Genomic DNA, 23,357 nt, shown 5'->3' on the forward strand with positions numbered 1-23,357 from the left:
GATAAGACATTGTAGGTTTACGCAGCAACAAAGTAAAGCTATTACACTTTTTCTTAATTGTATGTCATCCCATTGAGGTCATATGAACATGAGTCCATCTGCATTTAAATCTGCGTGGCCTCGTTGAGGTACATTATCGCTCTCTCTCTCTCTTTATGATCTTTCTGTGTTCCTTTCACATTTATAGCTAACTCCTTCTCTTACTTTCTGTTTATACTCCTAAGGTCTCGTCTGACCTGTAAACAAACCATGCAAGTAATTTAAGTCGACATGGATTTATTCATAAGCCTGTTCTGAACATCGAGACACAATTACTGATACACACACACACACACACACACACACACACACACACATAAACACGCACACGCACACAGGAGCATACACACTGTGCGGTTGTAGCCAGACAGCTCATTTAGAACAGCCTTTAGTCCGATTCGGGTGAGATTAATTTAAGAGACTGACTAATGTAGTAATTGTCACAGCATGTTAGTGTTTTTCTGGTCCCTTCCAAATCTCATGTTAATAATTTTGGTGCTGTGCTTTGGCAGGAGGAGAAAAATCATATCCTTGTTTATTTTGTGTTAATTGTTTTTCTATTTCCGAGAGGGAAAGTATTTTTTTGTATTATCATGGAAGCACTTAGTGAAGCTTTCAGCTTTGTCCTCATTGACCATTATCTTTTGTCTATGTGAAGCCCCCACACAGACCACAACATCAGTTAGACCTGTAATATCACGGAGTCAGTAAATCAAAACCTATCAACGCCTTTTGAGCCACGTGGTTTGTGTCTGCGGAAGGCTATTCAATCTCTTTTTGCGGAGTTTCTGTCACCATAAATGTATAAACTGAATATTTTCCTTCATGGACAGAATTCCCATGTTAACAATGAATGAGCTGAAGGATGAAGGATCTAAATGCCGTCCATCATATTGACAGACTGGAGGCCTAGGAGCGCATCTGTGACCACCACGGGTCACAGAGTTGTACCGGTGGCTGAGTCTGATCCACTTTGTTTATTTCCCATATACAGAGCCAGGACTCTGTATGAACACCGGATTTTCTTCATATCACTCACAAAACTGATAGCTAGTGGACCGTGAGGATAGAGCCGCTGAATTTGTATCTGGAATCATGGACTCCGACTTTAAAAATGACGGGCAATAATGGATCACGACGGAGAGAAAGTCTAATGAGGCCAATAACCAACAGACCAGTAACAAACACCACCGAACACAAAGGTGCCGCGTTTTGAATGACTGCAGCCGAAGCACACTCTTTGTGTGTGTGTGCATGTGTGTGCGTGTGTGCGTGTGTGCGTGCGTGTGTGTGTGTGTGTGTGTGTGTGTGTGTGTGTGTGCGTGTGTGTGTGTGTGTGTTCGAGGACAGAGACACAGAGCAGGGATAAACACTGAAGCACGTACAAGCACACCGCGGCGGCTCCACACCCTGCTTACTGGCCCTCACGCGGGGCCCGAAGGCCCTTTGATGACACCCTGAAACGTCCCGAGGGCAACGTCTGTGTAGATACAGACACCACCACACACTAGAAGTCTGGGGTGCATGAGTGATGATTGAGATATAATATGTTGGTGTATATCTTTACATAGTTTTTTTTGAAGACAGTTCCTGCATATATTCCTTTTTAAATAAGTTCATCATTTCTAATTGATTAATCCATCCATCCATTTCATCTGCTTTTCTGAGCCCAGGTTGTTTTTTTTTATAAGTAATTTAATTATATCCTTGCAATTTATTTTTACATGATGTTGGCTAAATTGCAATCTATGTTGGTGTTAAAACGGGTTTAAAAGTCTCGCATTGAACTTGGTAAACTTGCAGGAACCCTGTTTCAACTTTTCTGTCAAGCTCCTTTAATATTTCCCCACACAGTTGTTTATCCATGTAGGGTAATAATAGCAATCGCAATTGAACACACAAGTTATATTTGTACATTTCCCATTATTGACGTGACTTGAGGGTCTGACCAGCGGGCAGTGTTTGCATCAAAGAGGTCATTTGAAGGATGTTGTTGTAGCTATATAGTTCCCTGTGGTCACCCTCTGACTCTCTGTCTGTCCTTTAGCTAGATGGCTCCCCACAGTCTCAGACCATCATGCTCAGCCTCAGGCACTCTATGTCCTCTCCTTCTCTCTATCACTGTCCCCCTTTCTCCCGTTCTCCGCCTCATTTTACTCCTGTTATCTTGCCCCTCTTTTTATGTCCTTGAAGAGGTAATGACCGTCTGACGGTCATCTGCTCCTTCTCTCTCGCTCTGTTATTGCTTTCCTCTCACTCCCTCGGTTCTTCTCTCTCGCCACAACTTAGCTACCTGTCACTTTCAGAATAGTTTGAATTATAAGTGCTAAGTCTGGAGCCTGATTTTGGACCTCCCCATGAGTCATTGTGTAGCCTGAGATCTTCTGGCAGCTCCTTCTTGGCTGTTTGACAGTCAAATAACGGGACTTTAGAAAACCCTGCTGTTGAAAAATCAGGTTGGCAGACTTTACATGTTGCTGTTTTTCCCTTCAGTAACTTTAAAACACAAATCATGTCACAAAATTTTATTTAGGGGAACTCAATTTGTGCATCAGTTAAACAAGACTGGAATAACAATTGCAGCACAAATATAGTCATAAACATGATGCATCATAAACATCAAACACATTTTAATATGACATAATGCCCTTTTTGGGATTATTTATAACCATCTCTTTTTTGTTGTTGCTGTGAAGCACTTTGTAATGGTTGTTTTGAAGGTGCCATAAGAATAAAGTTATTTTTATTAGTATTATTCCTCTCCTCCCTCTCCTGTCTTCGGTCCCGGGTTGCTGCTCTCCATCTTCCCCACAGTAATGTCCCTGACAACACAAGGTCATATCAAAGTGCTATGTTCTCTGGGGGGCCGCCATAGGACGCGGCAAGTTTATCACAGACACATAGAGAGCAGAGGAGATCACAATAACTGCTGCATGCATGACAACTTTATTACACACACACTAGCGAGACCAGCAACAAAACACGCTCATAAATGCACATAACACACTTGCAAACACACGTAAACCTTTATGGACACAGGTCAGAAATTCCAATGCAAATACACACACACGTCTTTTGTATGTTGCCATTCTCTCAGGCTCTATGTATTGCTTTTGCAGGATATGGTCCCTGAGATGAATCATTGCTGTCCGTGGTGTCCTATGTAATGTGGTGTCTTGTTGCTTGTGTTTAGGATCCCGGCAGAGAGAGGCCTTGCTGCAACAGCTGAGAGAGAAAGACGAACTGATTCTCAGACTCCACAATGAACTGGTGAGGTTTATGTTTAAGTGTGAATGCAATGCGAGACATCATCAGCATTTTTCTTGATGTCTAAACACCAAATTTGCCACGATAGTGGTTCGATGTTCAAATGTCTTTCAGCGACAGTCGGTAGAAAAAGATTTCAGTATCTTTGACCAGCAGCAAGTTGACCAGACACAATTACTGATTGTTCAAAGGATTTCAATTTGATTTCTCACATACAAAAATAGTATTAGATAGCAGCTGCCAGCCAGAAGATGACACGTGATGTGCAGTTATGCCAAATATTAACAAATCCGATAAATCAAAATGTTTATTTATAATACGTAAGTCGTGTAACTAATAAGAAAAGCGAGTCATATAGTCTCAGACATTGATATATGGAAGGTTTGCTCATCTAATTTCATCTCTAGCTCAGCTTCTTTCTCTGGGTCTCTGTTTTTCTAAACTTTGAAATTAATAATTAAAGTAGCTTGAATGTTTTTGAATTATTTGTTTTACGGTATGAATTAAGTCTATTGCCTTTGAAGCACCATTTTTCATTCCCTTTCAAACATTTCAAAGAACTGGAAAGTTTTACTTATGAATTTGCCAAACAGCGTCTTCAGTTTTCCTTCTTCTTCTCATGATGTTCTGCTGAGTGAGACTACATGAGAGAGAGAGAGAGAGAGAGAGAGGAGAGAGAGAGAGAGAGAGAGAGAGAGAGAGAGAGAGAGAGAGAGAGAGAGAGAGAGAGAGAGAGAGAGAGAGAGAGAGAGAGAGAGAGAGAGAGAGAGAGAGAGAGAGAGAGAGAGAGAGAGAGAGTAGTTGGCTTCTAGTCACAGCAGTGCTGGCACCAGAGAGTCCATCGTTTCCATCTTTTGTTAATGTAAACTGCTTGTTCCCACCAATTTAATGTAATAGCAGAATTATGATTGGGACTTCAGTCCAGCCAAGAGAGAATTATATGGTTTTCACAAATCTGCCCCTGGAGACGAAGATGGGAAGCATGGATTCATTTCCATCTTTGGATTTTTAATAATACCAAATTTAAATGTGAAATTTGATGTTGTCTTTGTTTCTCTCCACCCTTTTGGAAGCTCAATGTTGGATTGTCTGCAAAAATCCTCCATACGGCAACGTTTTTCATCATTTGTCATTTGCACATCCATAATTTGTCACCTGTTCCATCAAAGCAATGTAATGCAGACATTATGCCAGGCCTGAGCAGTATAATGTGCCAGTGTTATGGCGCTGTAATGAGAGATGCCAGTCCAACCCACTGACTTGAGTCTCATTTGGCATCTGTTTGTTTGATGACTTTCTGGCAGTCGTATCTCATTTTTCTCCCTCAGCAGCACCTATCTTCTCTCTCTCCTCTTTCTCCTCTTTCTATATGGGCTGTGTCAGCACTGTGTGCGCTTAATGTGGGGGTAAAGCTAGTGTAGGCCAACGGTTTTTTGGGATATTTGTCAAAATTCACTTTGCTTTCCGACAGTAATTGGTAAATCAAATTCTCTGACCAGAAAAAGAGACAAAAAATACAATATCTGGGCCGTCACAGCAGGCCTGTAATAAGCCCATAAAATGATTTTATTCTGCCTTCATGAAACGACTGGACAGCCAACCATCCTTTCTCCCTAAATGGCCACTCAGATCGCTACATGCAAAGGGACGGTTACCCCACAGCACAGATGGATCTGGAGTTACTTACAACTCAGACCAGATCAGGAAGGATCTGTATTAAGACCTTTTAACCATAATGTATCTCCCTGACAGACTCACACTCTAAAACACCCTTTTAATTGCAGTCAATAATTCCTAGTAGCTCGTTTTCTTTTCTTTTTTTTTTATGAATACAAACAGCAGCCTATAATATATTTTCCAATTATTTATAGTTCCATTTCTCAAGGAAATGGATTTCAATGACTACAACACAAGTCTAATTTTTTGTACGACAGTATTACACTGTGGTGGTTCTTTGTAGCTCAGAATGATTCATTTCTATAGATGTTATATTATAGTTGATGAGAATGAAATAAATAAAGATGTAAGATTATCACGTGTTTATTAACGAGAATACATTTCATTTGCATTTCTACTGAAGATGTACATTTTTACAAATAGGTTCATGTTTCATGAAGGAACATGTCAGCCATTGCTAGTGTGGCTCCTCAATGTGTTTTTAATGGATTCTCGACAACAATAGCAGTCTGTGACACAAAGGGTTCAAGCTATACCGCATCAGACTTCAGTCATTGTTAAGGATTTGTTGATAATAAGAAAAATACAGAATATCGCGTTATTTGTTTTTTAAGTCTCCAAGTCTGTAAACAGTTTGATCGCTCTTTTCTATTCGCATGGGGTTAACTTCTCCTTTTTCTCTTTACCCCTTTCCCCCCTTGTGTATTGAAGAGGTGTTGCATCTCTCTCTCATGCTCTAGGGACTCATCCATCAGTCTTTGGGCCACACACAGATGCCGATCACCCTTGAATGACACTTCTCTCTAACAGGGATGTTTTGGCTCCCGCTACCAGCTGGATTTGATTTCCAGACATGTATTGCTTGTGTGTGTTTAAAGTGTGTCTATATCTGTCTGTGTGTATGTTGTCAAGTCCAGCCAGTGTCCTTACTGCAGCCACAGCCTTACTTTATTTTTTGTCCACTCCATACATCCTTCCTGAGAACAAAGTTCATTCTGTCAATGTTTCAAATTCATGAAGTTGTACATTTGTGGGTTCATGTTGTCCTTGTGCCCATTTGTGAGTTTCTATATATGTCTCAGCGAGCATCAGTGAGGGATAACTTGCCTCACACAGCCAAGTTAAAGTGCATCATTTGGAAGGAAAGGGCAGCTCATAGCCAACGCTCTTTTCGCTCTGCCTCGTCTGTAAATCTGCCAGTGAAAACCTATTAATTATCTCAGGGAAGGACCTGCTAGCTGGCTTGCTATCACTGGCTGTCACTATTTATGACTTGTCTCCCCTCGCTCTGCTGCTGCATTTTGTTGAAGTGCTGTGCTCCAACTGCAACATTTAGCCGCGGACAGCCACTTTTTTATGCGTGAATGGGCATGAAAACTGATTTTGAAGGTGTCTGTCAGCTAGCCTCTGCTGGATTTGAACTGGACAGTGTATTGGGTTCAAAACCATATCATAAATTAACTTTCTCTTATTCGTCTTACCATTGCGATTATGTCAAGGTTAATGAATTTCTTAATATTCCATATCCAATGCAACTTTCAACCCATTCTGTTCTCCAGCCCATAAGCAGCGTTGGGCTAGCATGACAGAATGATTAGTGACGGTGGAAATAGACGACCGGCAAACTGCCTTTCAAAATAATCACATAGAGGTAACCTGGTCATGTTAAAAGGGCTGTACTTTAAAGGACAGGTCAAACACTTTTCTCTCTACACATTCGTCTGTAAATCTGCCACCAGAAACCTATTCATTATCTCCCAGAAAGGACATTTTTCTTGTAGGCTGGCCAGTGCTAGCTGTCACTTTTTATGAATTCTTCTCTACTAGTGCACTTTGAGGAGGGTCCCCTCCGATATTGCTGTGGAAAAGTTATCCTGCAATTCAGCACAGTTTTTATGACCTCTTGGGTTTCCAGGGGAGGCAGTCGAAGGGGGAGAACAGGATTTGGTTCTAATGTTCTGAAAAGGTGCAGAGGTTGTGTTTTCTCTTGATAGCTAGTTATGCAGGGGAAGCTGCTATTCTAAGGCGGCATAAGTCTGCTGGGAGACCATTTAGTTTTTTTTTATTTATTCATATTTAATGTTCTTTTTTTTTCACAACATTTTGGACACGGCTGATGTGTGTTTGTTTTGTATGCAGGAGAGTGCCAAAGCTGCCCAGAAGATGAAAGACTGCCAAATGACTGACCACGCAACACAGACAGAACACATGGGGCCAGAGGTGAGATGCACACAGACCACACACACACACACCCTCTCTCTCTCAGTCTGACAGATGCAAACAACACACTCTGTGCTGCATTTCAAGCATGAGGGAATGTGCTTTATGTAAGAACGCCTGAATCTATAAGATTACAAATAACTGAATGAAAATCAATTCTCACAAAAATCTTTACTACAAGCCTCTTCCTTCTCTGTCGTCTTTCTTTGTTATCCTATCTGTGGCAAAGTATTTTAAGCTGAGCCACACCCCCCCCATTTCTTCTTTTCTTTCCCATTTCTTTAAGAGCATTCTCACATTGAGCTCAAGCAATAATCCATCTTACTCATTTGAAAGATGTTGTACTGCAGTGACATTCCTATTATAGTCCACTACCTGCTCTCCCCTCTTCCTCCAATTCCCACACTGTTGAGAGAGGGTGCTGTGCTGCTTCCTACCTAGGCCCTTGACATGGTCTCTTTGGCTTCACGAGAGGCTGACAGTATGGGAACGCAGCAGACTTAATGGATGACTGTCTAAAAATGGCTGCCTATAACCGAAACAGGAAGAAAGTTTGGGGTCTGTTTCTTTGTTTCTCGTCTCCTTATTGTAACACACATTTTTCATCTCCTCTGAAAGTTTCTTTACACCTTTAATCATCATGCTGCGTATAAAGTTAGTCAGAAACGCAGCTAAAGAGGAGGAAAGCTGTTTCATTGTGTGAAACAGTAGGTGCACAATACTCACACCAACATATAGTGACTTACACACAAACACATATGCACGCAGATAATGTTAGACGTTACTCAGTGTCAAAATCAATGCACATAACAGTCTTGATGATCTTGCAGCTTTTGTAGAACATTGAACAACAACAACAAACTAGTTTGATATGTGGACTTCAGTTCAGTTATTTTGCTTAATGCTTTTGGTAGTAGAACAACATCCTATTAAGTTAGTTTGTCTGTACTAAAACAAAGTGTGCAACGCAAAGATTGCAGTTGGAACACATACCTGCCCCCTCACATGACGTTAAAGACAGAAAATCAGCTGACTGGATAGACCTTTACTTTTGCTGGTTAGAACCAGATGTCCTCTATCTTCAGAATCTTGGATCACTAGAATTATATATATATATGTATATATATATATATATGTATATATATATATGTATATATATATATATATATATATATATATATATATATATATATATATATATATATATATATTTATTTATTTATTTATTAGTGGGTATTAATTTGCAGGAAATGTGTCTATCATTTCACTAGTGTAAAATAAAGCTAAAACAAACAAGGATAACTAACTTAAGTCACCTAAAATCTTTTTAAAAACCAAAGCAAGTCAGGGGTGTCAAACATCCGGTCCGCCAGGGGGTCCAGCTCGGCCTGCCAAGAGTCCAGCTTGGCCTGCCAGGGGGTCCAGCTCGGCTCACCGGATAACTAAAAATTACAGAAGAAAAAAACAACAGGCTTTTGCCAGCATTAGCCTAATCAGTAATATTACTATGATGATAGGATTGCTGATCCATCAGCAGATTTGCATAGCCAAAAGAAGCATAAAGTAAAGTCATTTGTAGCATTTTCAGTTGCAATTGATGAGAGTTCTGACATTACAGATGTTGCTCAACTGGCCATTTTCATGTGTAGTCTTGATGAGACTTTGGCAGTCACCGAGGAGTTCCTCTGTGCTGTCAGTGCGGCTACAGACGGTGCACAATCAATTATCAGGAGAAAAACAGGCGTTGTGACGAAATTCAGGGAGAAAGTCTGAAGCTGCAAATGGAGGTTTTTGGACATTTCACTGTATTTTGCACCAGGAGATATTGTGTTGCAAGTCGTTAAAAATGGATCACATCATGAAAGTGGTTGTCCAAACCACTTTGTGAGGTGTGAAGCGAGGGAATCTGGAGAGGAGAGATAAACAGTGGGCTGATGATGAGTTTTTGGTCTTTATGTTTCTAGTCTAGGGTTTATCATCCAAAATCCTTCACCAAGGGTTTAAACATAGAGACATATTGTCGTCATGTATGCGTTATTATGCTATGATTTGTACTGGTCCGACCCACTTGAGATCAACATGGGTAGTATGTGGCCACTTAACTAAAATGAGTTTGACGCCACTGATCTAAATGCACTTTTTTTGGTGCACTATTATACCAGTTTAACGCAGGAGGGCTGTAGATGGTGACTCTTGAAATCAAAATGACTGTGCAGCACTAGATGGTATTGAGGGACAAACCCCTACATTGTTTCTCTGCTTCGCAAGACAAGTCACCTGTATAGATGCCAATTCCTCAATGTGCCTCATAAAAATGGCACTTTGCTGACTGAGTCCGCATGAAGTTGCAGCCTTCAATCCTATCATTATTTGAAGATAACTGTCATCATTCTTACGCGATCCGTTTTTTCTTTTCCTACGTATTAAGTTTCCACCTCTGTGTCCTTCTTCCTATCACTTTCTCACACACACACACACACACACACAACACACACACACACACACACACACACACACACACACACACACACACACACACACACATATATATCTTTAGATATGTCTGCGCCATGGTCCATTTGCCATCACTGACTAATGCAAGCTCCATTTCTCATAATGTAGCCCGCAATGGCCCCACATAATTGTATATTTGTCAGTACTGGAGGCTACAGCCAGCAAGGGTGTGGGTTTGGGTGTGCAGAATGTGTTAGTGTGGAAATCTGTATCCGCATGCCAGTGTGTTCCTCATTCAGTGTGTCTTTCCATGCAAAAGTGCGTGTGCGTGTGCGTGCGTGTGTGTGTGTGTGCGCTTGTTTTGTGAAGCTGCCATTTGTCTTGGCCCCAGACAGCAAAGTCAATGAAACTACAAAGAAACTTCAGTCAACGAGCATTTGAACCTCAGACATTACATTCACAGATTTCAATGGTAATGGCACTAACAAAGACCACATTTATTTGAAGTGCTTTGTTTTACGACAAAAAAAAAGAAAAAGTGGACAGGCATTTTTATGTTGTTATTAGTTCAGGTCATTTTTTTCTGGTTTATATAAATTCATTTAATTAAAAGTAGTTTCAGACACATTGATTTGCCTCATTGGGAGGAATGAACGAAATATATTTCTGTCCTACGGTACAGTGTGTATGAGGGGAGCTTTAATCTTTGAAGATACACTCAATTATACCGCCTCTCCGAGGTGAAGCGATTTGATTAATTTGCGGTTAACCACTCAAACTCAAGTAGTGCCACTAACTGTCTCATCTGCTCTGCAGGTGGAAAACAGCACGATATGGCACACTAGATGATACGGCATCGGTCCACTTGAAAAGGAGTTGGGCAATACTTGAACATCAAACTGGACAGGCTCATTGCCGTCTCAGAGCGTATGTTGGAGGTGTCGTAGTCAGGACCACCACAACCTTATCGTCCTAATGCAGCACGTCCAACTTTCAGAATGCTGGCCGGTACTCAAGCGTATGGCATTGCTATCTATTATAAAACCAGTTCCTAGCTATGGAGGCCTCCATATGCTCAGGCCCCTTGAGTAGACGGGCTCTTAATTAGAGGAGCAGCTGGCTGCCCGCTAGCAAGCTAGGCTAGCAGCACAGGTGACTTAACTCAGCAGTAGCTACAGCATGTGTGGCCTGATTTTAGCCTTCCCCTCCCCTCCCATGTGTGCATATCTGTGTGTGTTCGGCAGAGAGAGAGAGTGTGTGAGACCGAGAAAGAGAGAGACACACACTGAGTGCGTGTTCATGTGTGTTGGTGAGCGCGTGGGAGATGCCGCAGCGTGCAGCAGGCCTATATAGGTTAGCTACCCCAGTGCATCGAGGACAATCGGCGAGCAACAGAAAGTGTCTATAAGTGGGGCAGCTATTTCTACTGCTTCCACCACTTCACAAGGTCGACCATCGTACTCATCCTCTCTCCCTCTACCCCACCCTCCTTCTTTTTCTAGAACGTCCTCCTACTCTTCCTCACTCAGTTGTCCTCCTCCTTCTCTCCCACCTGTGTTCGTTCGCTGATCCCCGAAAGCACAGAAGTTAGCTTTTAGAAGTGCCTCTGCTCGTCTCACCAAGGTTTTCAGAGGCCTCTTGGAATCCAACACGCTGGCGTAGGTCTTTAACCAGGATACGTTGTGTGTTGCTGTATTCTGGGAGGGTCCAGACAAGTAAACGTTCTTTCAATGGTAGCAGTGCATTCCTCACTCTTCACTGGCAAGTTGCATTGGGCTTGCAAATGAATGTTTGCAATGATTTTGAGTTTAGAGAAACAACAGCTGGAATGCTTCCCTAGTTAGCTCTCACAACTAAAGTTAGTAGGTGTAAATTCACCGTGTTGTCAAAGATATAATAAATAATGGACCATTTTGGATTCATAACACACCTAAATTCTCCCTTCTTCATGCAGTGATTTATTTTCTCGATCTTTCTTGAACCAATTTAAAACTAAGGGGGCCTCTCAATCGAACAGATGCCATCGTGATCTTCTTCAGCTGTAAATAAAGCAAAACTGCTGCTTTTAATTTTTCATATATGATGGCAAATTACAGTTGTAAATTTGTCAGAATGCTGAAAAGGTGAAGGCATGATAATGCTTTGGGAATGTGATCTACAACCTTATCGAAGTTCAATCCTCAATATAAATAAGGCATCCATCAGCAGATGCAGCATATTGGCATTTCTAGTTTCCACAGAGTACACATAGAATATTTTCTCATAATTTTGAACCTGCGTGGGTCACATACTAAAACAGTCTTCAGGATCTACATATGCACACGGTATTCTGGAACTTGTGAGAGCTGGGAACAGAAAAAGATCCACATACCCACCTGAAGCTGGCAAGGTGCAGTGTAGTATGAGGGCCCAACACAAATTGAAAAGTGTGAACCAGAGAAAAAGCGAGAATCTATTTAATGTCCCGCAGAGACTCTTTAGAGCTGGAGGTGTGGGTTTGAAAGGTTTTTTTTTTTTTGTGGAGGGGATTAAATCGATTGAGATTGCTTTCTTTCAGTGGGCTAATTTCATGGGCATTCTTAAAAGGAACATTTTATGGGGGGAATCAAAAGCTCTTCATGGTTAGCTCACTGTCATTTTCTATTCTCCCTAGATTTGTGCAACTTTAGTTTCTTTTCTCTTTTTTTTCAGCTACAACAAGCAGATTTATAGCTCGCTCTGTCTGTCACGTGGTCGGTCCACAAAATAAAATACCAACGTTTTTACTCTCGCACACTGACATTTGCGATGGAGTGTATTTGTCAGGATTGGGTACACAGTGAGGACCCGAAATGCCAACAACTGTTTAAAGTAAATTTATTCTTCAAAAAACAAGGACAGGCTTTTAAAACAGACCTGATCAAAAAAGAACAGGAATGAAAAGAGGGACACATGAGACAAGGACTTCTAATTAAAACAGGAAATAAGAAAAACCATGACAATTTGTGAGGTTGTGTGTGTGTGTAATGAATCTTAACATATGCAAAAAAACAAACATGTGCGTACAAGATCACAGCTATAGTAAATTTGAGCTTGTTATTCTCTTTTTGTCCTGCCTTCACACCCGCCCCTCACTTCATCCCCTCTCTTTTTAGTCGCTTCTGAAAAGACTGAGAGGAGCTAAGAGATAGTTGAGGATTGTTTATCGCCTGTTCATGTGCTATTACATTTGAATGGAGAAACATTTAAATACTTCATGCATATTCTTTCCTCTTTGTCTCTTATTCTGCTTTTTTTTCTCTCCATCTCAAAAGAGAAGTATACTGATGTATGCAGGGATTTATTTGAATCAATTTGAGATTGTCATTCCACAAGAAGACATATAACTCAAGATGTGAAAACCCAGATATCATGGTTAGTAAGTGATTTAATATTTATATTGTGTGGATAGCATATTAGATTGTTGTTGGATGAAAGAGAAAAAGAGCAATATGATGAACATTTGACATATTTTGTTGCTGCTACTATGTTTAATAAAAACAAGTAATTCAACAAATATTACTATACTTGCAAACATAAAGTTCAGCCAACTTAATTTGTACGAGTTATGTCGAAACTACTTGTAAATAGCAGATAAATCAGTTGAAAGTAACTGATAGCCAATGCCAAGGCAAGGCAATAAAAATAGGAAAGGGATAATCAGATATGTCCCTGATCAAAGCATGAGGTGGAGATGGGATTCTCCAAACAAAGGATGTGTTTACTCTGCTTACACAAAATCCCTGTTCAGGACAAAAGACAAATTATCAAGAAAAGAAACACTAGTCTTTCTTTCCCATTTACAATGGACTGTGTGCTAAAACGAAACAAAACAGCTGTTCATTTTTCATCTGAGAGAACTAGCTTTGTACTTTGGATGTTTGGACATTTGTTCTTGCACTTGGATCTTTCCAGTCTGTTTTTCTGGTTAGATCACCATCTGATATGTCCTCACCTAGCCAGTACTTTATCTGTTCTTCCTCCCTGTGGTTTTTTTTCCCATCTTGAAACCCTGCACCGTTAAGAGATATAGCAAGTGTTTTATATATATCATGTTTCGCAGCATTTACTTGCAAAGTCAATTTGCAAATCCAAGTAACTGATAAATCCACCACGTTCATAAAAAAAATGGGTTGGAAATGTCAGTAAATATCCCTTTGATAGTACTGTGACATACAACAGCACTGTTCCAGCTCATCATCAGGGGACACTGGTGCTCATGCACAAGGGAAAAGGCCACACATGTATAATCCTGACTCTGTGACCCTTGTCTGTAAAAAGAGCTATACAAATAAACATTATTATATAAAGAAGAAGTCAATGGGAGTACATCTGAAGGGTGTATTTCTTTGGGCTTTGAGTTCAAGTATTCACAATCTTTCTTCCTGGAAAGTCCACCTTTATCTGCGTACGTCTCGCGCTAATAACTGTAGCCTCCTTCCAGCTGTATATGAATCTGATCACTTGTACAAACTAAAGCAGAACGTCCATTGATTACTTTTCTTGTACTGGGGTATGTTTTTGCCCGGGCTTATTGATCCAGAGGGTCAGCAAAAAAAAGAAGTCTTTGGTCTAGCTTGCTTGTACTTTTGTCAAAATGTCATTGCTGAGTACGGTGGTGACACGGATCGTGTTCAGCAGACCCCTTGCTGAGGGAGCTCTCCTAATGAACACCATTAGTGGGTCTTTACGTATCATCCTGGGGCTGGGGAACCCTGAATCAGTGCGAGTGATGACGGCGATCACATGGATCTGCGTCACCACGTCTGTAATGATTTAAGCAGGAGGATGGAGGGTCCAGTGCTGGTTGTGACTATGTAGGTCTCCAACTCCTATTCCTGTAAACTAGATCATTTTGTACGGTGGTAGTCCTGACTGAGTAATGGTGCCGCTAAGGATAGAAATAAGAAAGACAGATAGAGAGAAAGAGGAGGAGATGGAGGCTGAGCACCAGAGAGGCAGTTTTCTGCCCTACTTAGTTTTTATACATTCTTTTTTATGTCTGTCAGTCTTCTGGTCCTTCAATCTTTCTTCTATAAATTTATGATTTCCCTAATCCTTCTTTTCTTCCTCTCTCTTCCCCCCTCCATAAAAATGCCCTTGAATTTCCCTTTCTCTCTGATCTCTCTCTCTATCTTCATATTGCTTTCTCCATCACTGGTCCCTTACTACCTTTCCGCTCTGACCTCCATCTTCATCTCCCCTCTTTCCATTATATTATTCTTCTGGCTTGTATGTCATTCTTCTCGAACCTTTGCTTTCTTTCTTTGCCCATCAGTCTTCTATTTCCGTCCGACATCTGTCTCTTTCGCATGTTTCTCATCCATTAATTCCTTGATATCCTCTCGCTCTGCCTTTCTTCAGTCTCATCTTCATGGTCGGCCTATAACCTGTATATCTCTCTGTTCACATTGCCTTCCTCCCTCCTCGCGTTCCTCTCTTTTATTACCGTTAATCTTTCGCCCTGCCATACTCCTCCCTGTCATTGCTCATCTTCCCTTACAGTTTCCCTCCAACTGTTGTTAACCCTCTCCTCCCCTCTTATTCACTGTTGGTTTGTGCTGTTATTTATGTTTACTATGAGACTAAAAGTTTAATCCAGCTAGTCTCTGTAGTGAGTTGTGATAGTGTGATGGCTGTAGACTGTGAAGGAGGTTCGAGATCAAATGTAACAGGATGTTTGCTCGGGGGCAGGAGATGAGTTGGTTTCTATCACTGCAGTGGTGTTGATCTGCATTCCTGGAGTTGTTTGTAGACAATGCTTGTCCTATGGACAGGTAGGTCGGTGCGCCAGAATGTGACTTATTGTTATAATCAGTGTAATTGACTGCAGCTGGATAGCATGACATTGTTTCTGTGGATCAGCAGCTAGCTGAGGTCGCAAGGCGTACCGGTTAGCAGTACAAATGTTAAATAGTTATGCACATTATGTGTTGGTGTTTGCAATATTTACCTGCCTGTACTTTCCAACACCTTTATATTTATCATCCTAAATACTTGACAAACTGCAGTGTAAATTATTAACATGAACACCATTAAGTTTTAACACACATTGGTATTTTACTAAATTTTCCTGCATCTGTGTTTTTTTGACAAGCTAAACAAAAATGGTATAACGTGTCAACTTGTGAGCTTACTACTGACTCTAACTACATAGCTAAGAAAGTAGAATCAATCTGCATTTTTTTTTTTTTAAACTATCTCTACATAGTCTTCATGTACACTTATGTTGCTTTATTGCGGCCACAACCAGCTTATTCTACTTCTTATGTGTTATTGTGAACTGCACATTTGTAGCTTGTCAATATTTATATTTTTAATTATACAGTCTACAAGTCTAACACGCAAAATTTTTAACTATATTACCATAACAAAGCATTCATTCATTAAGGCAGTATGATTAACACTACAGTGTGCTTATATATCCACTTAAATCTAAGCTCCAGAGCAGACTTTCATATTGAGGCTAATGGACAAACACACCTGAACCAATAATATGTAGTCAGCAAAATGCAGTCACCATATTGGACTTAAAATACTATAACAGTAGCTGGATTACAAATGTTCATTTAAATGAAAGTTTATAGACCAACTGTGTTTTCTCTGGCATATTAAACGATGATGCAGGGTTTACTAATTATATCTCTTCATGCAGTTTGTGTCACCGTTTTGTTCTTCAAAGTAATAAATAACAGGAACGGAGCACTACCTGCATGAACAACATTGTTATCAATGACATATCTGACTACGTGGAGGGACTTACCATGGAAATGCTGTTCTTTGGCCATTGTGCATACATGTTTGCTCATTTGCCTAAAAATAATAGTGTCCTTGTCTCATGGCTTTTCAGCACAATGTTGTGGAATCGGTGTAACGTTTGTCGTTTTTGGCAAGGAAATGGCCGTGTGGGTACAAGAAAAACAACCTGTGTGGGAACATGAACAACAAACCACCAGTATTTTTAAACCCTGTACTTGCTGCGCCGTCACCCACCAGATCTATTTTTTCTTCTGTTCATCAAAACCGGGGCCAGTGACGCAAAGCACCTCACACTTCTTCCGAAATATTATAGAAAGGAGGCAAGGGAGTCTTTGTTCAGTGTGTAACCAGTGCACATAAATGGGTCTTTTAATCGACACTATGTACTGTAGCTGTTAGTGAGTGAGTGAGTGAATGAATGAACAAACGAGCTAAGCATGTGGGAAAGTCACATGGAAATCGTAACGTCACTCAACTTTGTAAGCTGCTTTGCACTAATAAATGTATATAGACTGTATATTTATTTATTCTCTTTGCAAAGACCTGTTTGCAGTTATTTACACCGAATGAGAAATGACAATCTGCCACTGATGAACACACATTATTGGGAAGTCAGTGTTGGCGCTTGATTTATGATTGCAGTGAAAAATACCAAAATATGGTATTGCTTTCTCTTCTGATTTAACAACAATCCCTCTTTGTCTCTGTTCCCTCTTTTTGTTGTTATTGGTTGCTCTTTGTGTCAACATGTCTTCTGTTTCCAGGGCATCAAGGCGCATGGGAGCGCCACTTTGTCGTCAAGGAGACCACTAAGTGAGTGTCTCTGTTCTGATATCACCTGACTGGACGTGACCGTGTCTTGTAGTGGTCTACGTTAATGTATCGTACTAGATGGGAGAACAGGGGGTCTCGGTACTGAAGCTTGATTAATCTTCAAGGCTCGACAGGCTGATTGAACTGCAATTGTTTTCCTTCACGAATCAGCATGTACTGTGTGCCTTTCACCACTTGTTTTTTTCACAATCAAATTGTCTCAAGTGTGTAAAAACACATTAGTGCGACACTGACGTCAAGAGTAGATAATGACTAATTTAAGTGGAACGTAAGTGGTTATGGTTATGGCAACAAAAGATACAGATACTTCATGCTCTGACAAGCTTGACCAGCTTACATTAAAGCAGATACCGTCACATAATCCACTGCTGGTTATGTGAAGTGAAATGATGATGGATGGATTAAGGCAAGCCAGTTTATGTATTAATCAATTCTGGTATGGAGACCCTCTGAGTTCAGAATGCCACCTGCACTACCTCGTCATGTAATGTAGACAAGAATGCTGCCTATTGTACCTCTCGTGAATAATCCTCCCCAAAGTGATCGTGACCCTGAAGGATCTTGGCAGCAAGATCATTTCTTCTTTGTTTTACGTCGATGCAACAGAACAGCTCTGTCGGTTGGAATTCAATGTAAAATCAATGTAATATTTTCTGAGGTTTGAGTCAGAGGGGGGAAAAAAAAAATCTATGTTCGAGTCTAAGTCAGTGGTACAGATAATTTCTCTTTTATTGCAATTCGATGGTGCAGATCATTTCTGTTACAAGCCAATGATCTTGACAAATGACGTGGTTTCAGATATTGAACAGTGTGAGAAACACTGCGGTCTCAGGGCATTCAAGTGCCTAAAAAGCCAACTCAAGCATACCTGAAAGATTCCAGCTCATTTGAAAGGACCGAAATGTGTATTTTGCTCCAATAGTTAATATAATAGTATTCATACATTATGTATTTATAAGATGCTGTTTGCACTGTCCAGTTCTATCTATGAGACTGGCTAATAGTGTCCTAACAACTAACCAACTCAGAGATTTGCAAATTTCAGTATTCAGTCACCATGGTTTTAAAGGTGCACTTTATTTTTCTCCTCTTCACTTATGGCAATTCATCGTCTACCAACATAGTGACCGCATTCAGACCTTCGCTTTTTGTAATGTAGAGTGAAAATAAGGTAGAGATCACGATGCAATATTATGTTGCAGGGATGTTCAGGAATTTTCCAAAGTGAAAAAGCCTCAGGGGGGAAAGCTAAACAAAGTGTACTTTGTTCTCATGTCTATCCTCTGATTCCTGCCTAACTCGCACTGTGCTGGATTGTACTGAAGTTGAGCATGCTTTAGAATTAAGAGCCCCGATGTGTGAATGCAGTGTCCCAGCCTTCCTCTTCCCGTTCATGTATGGATTTGAACCCTGACTGCTGTTGCACTTTGATCTGTAACCCTGCCTGTCACGGCACTATAGACCCCTTTATTGACCTGTTTGACTCGTGACCTTATCCAGACAAGCTTTGGCAAACCTCCACTCACCCACACACTCGAAACACACCATGCATTCATACATGCACACAAAGACCAGACTCCACACGCACACACTCAATCAGGAACAATCTATTGTTAACCATAAACTACAAATAACCAGTTTCTTGGGGTTTGATTTGTTTGTTTGTGTGTGTGTCTGTGTCACAGGTGCGTGTCTGTGTCACACAAGCTCAGAAATATATAGCCGCTGTTTGAAGGTCAATGCAAAAAGAGACAGTAAGAGCCATTAGAGTCTCATTTGTTTGCTCCATTTGTGCAAGGGCACCTACAGACTTCCATCCTTGTGTATGTTTGTCTATCTGTCTGTGTGTTTGTGTGTAGTTGTGTTATTTTTACACAAACATCCAGATTTGCTGCAAGAAGTCCCTCATCGTCTTTGTGGCTGTGTGTGTGTGTGTGTGTGTGTGTGTGTGTGTGTGTGTGTGTGTCTGTGTGTCTGTGTGTCTGTGTGTCTTGGCTATTCTTTCTGCTCATTAAACTCCTCAAGGACTGACAGTAATACTGTGCTGTTGAATTATTAGTAACTTCTGGACCTGTTGCAGGACAAACAACATTAATGAGCCAAACCCCATTTATTCAGCAAGGTGAAACCAAGTGGCAACCATCATGTCTGAGAGTTAGTTAAGTGTTGAAGCCAGAATAGCCTCATGATGAAGTTCCCATAATGTCCACTAGATGCTTTTGCCAAAGAAGACACAGACCGCTTGTACTTCAAGTTATTGGAAAAGACTCCTGTCTTGTCTTTAGAAATACAAAGTCTCTATAGCAATGTGTCATTCCACTTCTTTTTATGTGTATTTGTGGTCATTTTGCTAATTAAGTCGTTCAAATTAAAGAGGCATATTTCTGGGGGCCCATTTTGCCTCAAGCAGTAAGAAAACGTGTGCTGCTTCCTGCTCGTTCGCCAAGGCTGAGCCTCCCTCAGGCTCCACCAAATTTGGATTTTTGTCAAACAAATAGCAATGTGGCGCTGAGTGGTAAACCTAAGGCATCGTAAGCCACACAGACAGCACATATTCTCTCGTCGTAAAACTCTGACTCAAGCAGTAAACCATTAGATTAGGCTGTAGCGTTTTGCAAGGCACCATAAAGGATGGACGGATACACAAGGCTTGAAATGGGTCAGAGCTCGCTGAGCTTTGATGAATTAATTTTGTAAATGCATTGTCTCTTTGTGATCCGGTGACTTGTAAACATGTCACCTCCCTGTTGGTTGCCAAGAAAAGACAGTGCTTGTGTTTGTGTATGAGTTTGCAGAGTGTGGTGAAGGTGGTTCGCTTATATTGGCATAGTGGGAAGGGGCAGCAGGTGGAGAGAGTGAAACCGTGTTTGTGTGCGTAGGTGTCTAAGCCTGCCCAGTGGCAGTCACGCCAAGATGAAAGATTCCTTTACCCAGGTGGAGGACACATGCCGGAGGAAGTGTGTGTGTCTCTGTGTGTGTGTTTTTGTGTGTGTGTGTGTGTGTGTTCTGGGGTTGTATGAGGCTAGAAGCGATTCCCTATTTTGAATGTTTCAGTGTGTGTGTGTGCGTGTGTGCATGCTTCTGTGGCCATATCACGTCTTTGATCCTCTGTTTTGGGTACCCATTGTGGTTCCCTTGTTGCCTGCCTCCGACAAGTACAGGTGTGTGGGAGTGTGCGCACATCTGTGGTTTCCAGCTAGAGTCGGATGTTGTCAAGGCAATACTGGATATATCCAACTGGCCCCTGCCATCTGCGGGTGCTACTTTTGAGAGAAGGCGGCAGCGAAATCATTCCCAAAAACCGCACTGCACGGCCATATAGGAACCTCAGAGGTGGGAGCTGTGTGTGTGTGTGTGTGTGTGTGTGTGAGAGAAATTGTTTGTCTGTGTGTGCACACATGAGGCTAGCTTCAGTGCTGGCTAGCTGCCAGAGCACTTATCTAACTCTGATCCACAGCGTTACTCGCTGTGACTCCTAATTATAGACAGAGGCACTCAAACAGACACATATACACACAGTCTCTACATGCTCTCCTGTGTACCATTCACACTAATGAGGCTCTATCCCAGAGGAAGTACCAACACTCCTCGCCGCTCCTTGATAGAAACAACCAGGACCACCTCCTCTTCCAGCATCCCTCTGATTCCTCTACCCGGAGAGAGAAAGTTAGACTCATGCATGCGCATAGACAGACGCGATGAGATGGAGAGGAAGCTCAGTTAAATAGAAGTAGGAATGTAAAGACAAAAAAAAGTAAACCTGATACTGAGAGATGTGTGAGAGCTGAAGATGTACAGGGAGAAATGGAGCACAAAAAAAAAGAAAAAAAAGCAGGGATGAAAGAAAACTGCCTTTGGGAGCAGAGGAGATGAGAAACACGGGCTGCCAAGAAGCCAACAGATAGAGATCATGATGAGAGAATGGACAACAGGGTACTTGGAAAGGCTTGTGAGAAGAGCAGAGAAGGAGGAGAAGAGATGCAGAATATTTGTTCTGTTTATTTATTGAGATCCAGGATGCATGACACCCCCCCCCTGCATTCCCACAGGTTTTCTCTGACTCCCTCTTTCTCACTGTCTCGCTCCTTCTCCTTGTTTCGTTCTTTTCTCTCTCTTTGTGTTTCCGTTCCTCTTTCTTTGTTCACTCCCCTCTTTCTCCTCCCTTTTTGTCCCCCCTCTTCTGTCATACACCGACTCTGTGAAGATGGCACAGTCAGCTGCTTAAATCCTTCAGGATTGGGCTCAGGTGGCATTAGCGTGTTATACATCACCGCATAATATGTTCTATTCAATGAAGATATTGAAGCAGAAGCCCAAATCTAAATTTGTTTCGTGGGAGTCAACGTTTCCTCTCACGTGTACCAATAGCCCAAGCTATTTACAGCTTCCCAGCAGTCCTTGTTTTCACAGTGGTGCTTTCATCTTGGGCATTGGGTGTATATACAAAAGTATATTTTCAATTGCACAAAAAGTGAGCAAAACATAATAAATACAGTGCATTTAAGTTACCTTATATGGCCCTCAACACATGACGAAACATTCCCCAGTCAATCTGTAATTAGTTGTCTATATGTGCCTTCTTCCCGTGTCCTCTAAATAACTTTATCAAGGTGACACCACTCCTGCTGCCTTCATCTATAGGCAGTGCTGACAGAAGAGAACAAAGCCAACAGAACTGAACAGGACAGAAGGGATGTGGTGGCTACTGCTGCGTGCCTCTCATCCCGGCTCGCCCCACCTCGCCCCAGGGGCAGCACAGGGGGGAGGAGAAGGGGGCCGTCAGCAGAAGGTGTGCGTGTCAATGAATGAAGAGCCGAGGAAGTGCGCGTGTTTGTGTGTGTGTGTGTGTGTGTGTGTGTGTGTGTGTGTGTGTGTGTGTGTGTGTGTGTGTGTCTCTGATCTGTGCCCCCATGTATGGCACTCTCCCCCACGGGCAGGGCAGAACGGCACAGGGAGGCGGGCACCTAACTGGGCACAGATGGCAGCAACAGACAGGGACGGTGGCGACATAAACACGTTAATAAATAATTATCTGAACAATGACACTGGGTACACTGGCGGGATGGAGGGGGGCCGAAGGAGAAGGAGAGGAAGGGAGTGGGGGGTGGGTGGGGAGGAAAAAATTTGTGGATTTGAGAAGGCCAGAAGAAAGAGTGACAGAGAGGGTAAAGGAACAGGATGTGAGGACAGGAGAGGGAAGGGGATGGGAGAGGGGAAAAGAAGTTAAAAAAAAATGGGACAAGTCAAGGACAAAGTAAATGAAGGATATATAAAATATAACGAAGAGGTTTGTGGATGAGAATAAAGTATCTGACCTCCAATAAATACCTGTTGATAATAAAGACATGTGAGAGTGGTGGAACTTGACAAAGCAGGCGAATCTTTAGCTGCTATTTTACAGACTTCAGAGTCCACGGATCCAAAAGTCCCGTGGCGGTTTGAGTACCAAAGTTCCTGACTGACCTCAAAGGCTGGATCTCGTATAGCTGCATGTGTGGGGCTCTACAAGGGAGTTAAAAAGGATTGGGCAAGGTTTATGATGGCTAACAAACTCAAAAGAAAAGTGTGAAAAGGAAATGGAGGGTAAAAAGAACCGAGAGAAGCGACTCAAGTGCAGACAAAAACAAGACAAGGTGAAGGATATAGATTTATGAAGAAAGAGACGGGGTAATGATGAAGGCAGAAGAGAAAAGGAGCATATACTGTACAAAGAAAGGAGAGGTGAAATACGAATAAAAGCAAAGCTCTGTTCAAAGACAAAGTCTTTAAGAGGACGAAGCATCCTCTGTGTGTGTGCGCCTGCAAGTTACCAAATATGCAAGGCTAAATTTTTGCGGAAACGTGTTTAAAATGATAAACGGTACATAAAAACATCTTGCGCCGCGGCACACATGCGTTCCTGCAAAATGTGTCTCATCGCTGCCCTGTAACTGCTCTTATCAGTAATGAATGAAGAGAGGTTATTTCTGCCTCTCGACTCCCTCTCCTCTGCTTCTTAAAATCTCACCCTCTGTCCTTTTTTTTTTTTTCATAATCCGCCACCTGTTTCTCTTTTCCCTCTGTCGATTCTCCTCTCCATCATTTCCTCT

General features: G+C 41.6%; 1 protein-coding gene across 1 annotated transcript in view; it reads left to right on the top strand.

Annotated features, from left to right (window-relative positions):
- ccser1 (coiled-coil serine-rich protein 1) overlaps positions 1-23,357 on the top strand; it is a 102,891-nt gene that overhangs the window by 49,389 nt on the left and 30,145 nt on the right. Inside the window, 3 exon segments of the mRNA XM_068604909.1 lie at positions 3,233-3,242; positions 3,245-3,309; positions 7,123-7,203. Coding sequence (XP_068461010.1) covers positions 3,233-3,242; positions 3,245-3,309; positions 7,123-7,203 — 156 coding nt within the window.

This window comes from Clinocottus analis, unplaced genomic scaffold, assembly GCF_023055335.1.
Source record: "Clinocottus analis isolate CAN_PGR_092001 unplaced genomic scaffold, fCliAna1.0.p SCAF_7, whole genome shotgun sequence".
Classification (NCBI taxonomy): domain Eukaryota; kingdom Metazoa; phylum Chordata; class Actinopteri; order Perciformes; family Cottidae; genus Clinocottus; species Clinocottus analis.